Source organism: Parus major, chromosome 6 (genome assembly GCF_001522545.3).
Source record: "Parus major isolate Abel chromosome 6, Parus_major1.1, whole genome shotgun sequence".
In the NCBI taxonomy this organism is placed as follows: Eukaryota; Metazoa; Chordata; class Aves; order Passeriformes; family Paridae; genus Parus; species Parus major.
In genome coordinates, this window is record NC_031775.1 from 33,219,807 (window position 1) to 33,224,974 (window position 5,168).

A 5,168-nucleotide genomic window follows, 5' to 3' on the forward strand; every position below is an offset into this window, starting at 1 on the left:
CTGAGAACCCCAAATAATCACTGAGAACACCAAATAATCACTGAGAACCCCAAATAATCACTGAGAACACCAAATAATCACTTCAAACATCAAATAACCCCTGAAAATTCCAAATAACCTCTTCAAACCCCCCCCAAAAAAATCCTACAAACCCCAAATAACCCCACCAACCCCAAATAACCCCACCAACCCCAATTAACCAACACCCCATGCCTGCAGGGACACAGGGTGAGCCATTATCAGCTTTTCTCCGTCCCTGTCCTGTTCCCACAGCTGTAATTGCATTTTTCTCTGGGAGTTTCCTCAGCAGGAGCTTGTGTTAGGTATTTCTGTGTGGTGTGAGGGATTGTAGCTGTGAATCTAATTCCTGCAAATCTGCAATCTGCTGCAATTCATTCTTCAGGAGAGAAAAAGAGCTTTTAATTGTGGGAATCAGTGGATTCCTGCCAAGGGATGGCCAGAGACAAAGCTGAGGGTCATTGTTCATGGTCTCTCCCATTGCTCCTGCTCTCTAATTAATTAACAGAAGAGTCTAAACTCAGGGCTGATAGGTGCCACTTCAAAAATCTATTTCTTGCTGTGTTCCATCCTTTTCATTTATTATCTCTACCACAAAGATTTGATTCATGCTCCTGTTTCTTTTTTAGGGCCGTGACTTTCATTGTTGTTAAACAATCTTAATCTTCCCTGCTGTAATTGGGCCTTGTGGTTGCTCAGTGTTGGAGCACTTTGTAATTAGTGTAGATTAGCTCTGAGGTGAGGGGGAATTATTTGTTACCTCTTGTCTTAGCTCGTAATCTGCAGTAAATAAATAACACAAACGAGCTGAGTGTTCCCAACCATGCTCCCCACATTTATTTTGCTGAGTGGCTGCTGCTGAGCTTTAATTAGAATTTTTAAATCAAACATCTTAAAAAAATAAAAGAGAAGTCAAGTGAAGTTATCCACGGGATGCTCTGGCTTGTCTCTGCTGAAGGATCAAGTGGTTTTTAAATGTGGGCATAAATGAACAATTGCTGATTTCCCAATTCCTCCTCCTCCACCGAGTGTTTGTTGCAGGGGATTGATGTGGCTCTTCCCTCATGGGCTCCCACCAGGCCTGGAGAGCAGGGGCAGCAATCCATCTGCTGGGATCTCCTCCTTCAGCTCCTCAGCCTGAGGAGCTTCTCCTGATAATTAATAATGGACATTGTGGAGTGATCAGACCTGGAATGGTTGGGTTGGGAGAGCTCAGAGCCCTCAGTGCCGTGGCAGGGACACCTTCCCCCATCCCAGGCTGCTCCAGGCCTGTCCAGCCTGGACACAGCTGGAAGAATTCCTCCTGAAAAGCTGGGATGATGTAATTTACAGAATTCCCACAGAGATTTTGGGTCCTTTGGCACTGAGAGAAGAGAAACAGCCCCTGGACATTTCCCAGCTCTGTGCTGGGCCTGCAGTGCAGGATGTGACCTCTGTGTCCTTCGGGGCTTGGTGACAACTGCAGCTCCAGGGGAGAAGGGAAAACACTGCAGAATTCAGGATTTGTTCCCGTGTCTGTGGCTGGAAAGCCAAGCCCTGAGGGCCCAGGGAGCCTGTCCAGGCCAGGGCAGGGGCTGCTCTGAGCCCTCAGGGCTGTGGACATTGCTGGATTCTGGAATTTCTGCTGCAATTCCTGGGAAAGCGCCCTGAGCCTGGCTGGTCCCAGGAGGAGGAGGAGGAGGAGAGATGGGGAAGGAGGGAAGCTCTGGTGGGAATCACCTCCCCTGAATCCTGCAGGCTGTCAGCACAGAAATGATTTTGCAGGAATGTCTTTGGCTGCCTTTAGAAGGGAAGGGAGGAGGGAGGATCAGGTGAAACAATAATGAGATTTAAAGCAATCATGTCATGAATGAAAAATGAGGAATTTTGTTGACTGGAAATGGTCACTTTATTGCTGTCGCTCCCATTTGGATGAAGGCAGTTCTGAGGATTTTATAAAATACTTTTATTTTTAAAACCCTCTGTGGAGGGTGAAAGCCAGGAAATACCTGAGCAGCAGAGATGAGGGAAGAGAAGTCAATTTGAGGAACTTGTATTCCCATTTCTCTCATTCAAATCTGATAATGACTTCTTTCTTTTCAGCAGACAAGTGTGTTAGCTCTTGTCCAGGGGATGAAAACGATGATCTGAGCATCAAAACTAAGAGAAATAAGTAAGTTCTGAAGTTTATTTCTCTGTATTTGGTGGTGGGAAGGGCTGCTACAAAGCAGGGCGAGCTGAGTGTGGTTTTATTCTCTGTGGGGAAGTGATGGGAGCTGTTCTCCAGGTCCTCACCAGAGCCAGGATTCCCTGCAGCTGTTTCCCATGGACATCACCAGATTTTGTCTGGGGAACTCTTCCTTTAGGAAATGCTTACAGGCAAGGCTGTAATTTTGTAATTTATTTTGGGTTACTCCAAAGACTGGCTGAAAGCTTTCCCTGGCTGGAGTGCAGCAGTTTCTGCTGTCAGAGCCAGCCCGGCTGCTCCTGCTGCTGACCTTCATTAATTACCACGTGTGCTTCACATTCTCCTGCATCACCCTGAAAGAGCAATTCTGAGGCTTCCCACACCCATCCCCGGTGTCCTGAGCGTGGGCAGGGATGGAGTTTGTGGTGGGTAATCACAGACCTGCTGAACCGAGCCCTTGATTGCAGTTCTTGGTGTGACAAGGCCCCTTTGGGGTCACCCCTCCTTGGCGAGGGCTGCATGGAGCTGTCACTGTGCTGCACCTTGAATTTGGGTGTCAGATGCTCTGAGTGACCATCCTGCCTCAGCAGCCCTGGGTTTGGTACCCAGCTGCAGCTCTGGGTCAATTCCCCATCCCTGAGCACCCACGGCTCCAGGTGTGGCAGCTCCCAGCACCTCTGGGATGGATGAAAAGGGTGAAAAGGATGAAAAGGATGAAAAGGATGAAAAGGATGAAAAGGATGAAAAGGATGAAATGGCCTGGCAGGTGAGCCCTGCTGACCTCTTGTCTGTCTCACCCTGTAAAGAACAGAGGAGTGCCAGGCTGCGGGGGCTGAGGAGGAGCAGGGAGGGGAGGAAGGCTCGGCCAGCCGGATCTCACCGCCCCTGGAGGAGAGGATCACCCACTTCAGGGACATGCTGCTGGAGAGGGGGGTAAGGAGCAGCCCTTCCCGGGACACAGCACGCTCCTGCAGCCGCTCCTGGCTCAGCAGCCTCGGCAGGGATCAGTGCCAGGCTCTGTCCCTGAGCCCGTGCCACTGGGGGCTTTGTGCCACGGGAGCCCTTTCCAAACTCCCAGGGTTTGTATCCCAGGGATATCCAGAGGCTGCAGCTCTTCCAGCAGGGTCAGTGGCTCAGCAGGACGTGGGGCTGTGGGCACAGCCATCCTGGGCTGTCCTGGCCAGCTCCTCACACCTCAGAGCTGTCCTGTGAGCTCCTGAGTGCCCATCACCTCAAACTCCAGCACTGGGGAGCCAATTTCACCTACTGACCATCCAAAATCATGGAATTAGGGAATGGTTTGGGTTGGAAAGGATCCCAAATCCCCCCATCCCACCCAGCCATGGCAGGGACACCTTCCCCTGTCCCAGCTGCTCCAGCCCCAATGTCCAGCCTGGCCTTGGGCACTGCCAGGGATCCAGGGGCAGCCCCAGCTGCTCTGGGAATTCCATCCCAGCTCCTGCCCACCCTGCCAGGAACAATCCCTGCCCAAAATCCCAGCCAGCCCTGCCCTCTGGCCCTGGGAGCCATTAATGCTCATGCAGCCCCTTGGGAAGGGATGCTCTGGAGATGTTTGGAGCTGTGCTGAGCCCCAGGAGCAGGGAATGCTGCAGGACTGGGGACAGGCAGGTGTAAAATGAGCAGTGGGTGCAGATCTTCTGCCTCCCCCCACACTGCATCCCATAAAGGGAATGTCATTCCCACAGGAAATACAGCCCAAGGTGGCTGTTGTCAGGCACTAAAGCCTATAAAATTTATCCCAGTAATCAGCAGGCTTTAAAGGGGGATAATTAGAGCTTCAGCAGCTCAGCAGTGAATTATCCCCACGCCAGAGCTGCTTTATTAATACAGCTTGTTATTTATGCTGCAGAAATGCAGAGGGGCCATAAATGAGCTCTGCATGAAGACTTTGCTGGCAGATTGCAACTCAGGGGGCAATAAGTCAATGTTTGGAGGGTTTAGGGCTGTTCTAGAACAGGATTCTCAGGTGTTTCGATGTCAAGATTTGCTCCTAAAATGAAGGAATTTGGGGAGTTCACAGTTTGGATTTGCTAATGTTTGAAAATGGGGAGAGAAGAGGTTACTTTGCTTTTACTCTGAACATTTTTTGAGCTGTCCAGCTCAGCAGCAGCTGCTTGGCACGGCTGAAGCACAGGGATGCCATTAACACCATCAAAATCTAATTATTTAATGACCATCCCCTGCCCTGTCCTCAAGGAGCTGCTGGAAGGAATCACCAAGAGCAAAAAGCAGATGGAGTTTGCCAGAGGAGTTCTGCAGCTTCCTACAGAAATTATGTCAACAGAAGAATATTTATTGTAACATTTTAAAAATAGAGGGGGTTCGTGGCAGTTCCAAGACACAGGCACTCTTTGTTCTGAAGTCTGGGGTGAGTTTTCCTGTGTCAGAAATCTGGATATTCCTCTGGAAGTTTCAAAGTTTCCACAAGAGGAAGAGGAAAACTGAAGGCTCCTCCTGGCTCCCTCTCCCCCCCAGCATCAGAATATCCCCGTTCTCAGCCAGCATTTCCAGGAAAGGCTTCTCCCTGCTGGGCTGCTCTCCAGACTTCTGAAAGGATTCCAGGGCTCTTTTGTCCCAAGGTTTTGCCTTCTTAATCCCGGGGAGAGAGGGGGATTTGTGTGTGAAGTGTAACTGGGATGAAATCAGAAATACCAGCTTGTTTTAGGAGACGTTTGCCTAATGTGCAGTGGAATAATTGCTGAGCACAAAATCCTCAGCTGGAATCATTACCTGATGAATTAGTCTGGGCTTAATTAGCCTTAGCTCAGAGCTGGCTTGGTGCTGGGAAGGAAGCTGATGTCCAGGATAATGTGAAAGACACCAGGAAAGGATTCCTGGTGCTGGAAACCCCGAGTTCAGGACAGAGGGAACACGGGGAGGGGAGCTCAGGCTGTGGCAAGGGGATGTTGGGGGGACTTGGCCTCAGATCCCGAGTTTTGGGTTTCCCCATGGCCTCAGATCC

At 50.3% G+C, this 5,168-nt stretch overlaps 1 protein-coding gene across 1 annotated transcript in view; it reads left to right on the forward strand.

Annotated features, from left to right (window-relative positions):
* The window catches only part of TCERG1L (transcription elongation regulator 1 like), a 41,492-nt gene that overhangs the window by 31,657 nt on the left and 4,667 nt on the right, over window positions 1-5,168 (forward strand). The window contains exons 5-6 of the mRNA XM_033515864.1: window positions 2,101-2,170; window positions 2,992-3,118. Of these exons, the coding sequence (XP_033371755.1) occupies window positions 2,101-2,170; window positions 2,992-3,118 (197 nt within the window). The remainder of the gene's footprint in view (window positions 1-2,100; window positions 2,171-2,991; window positions 3,119-5,168) is intronic.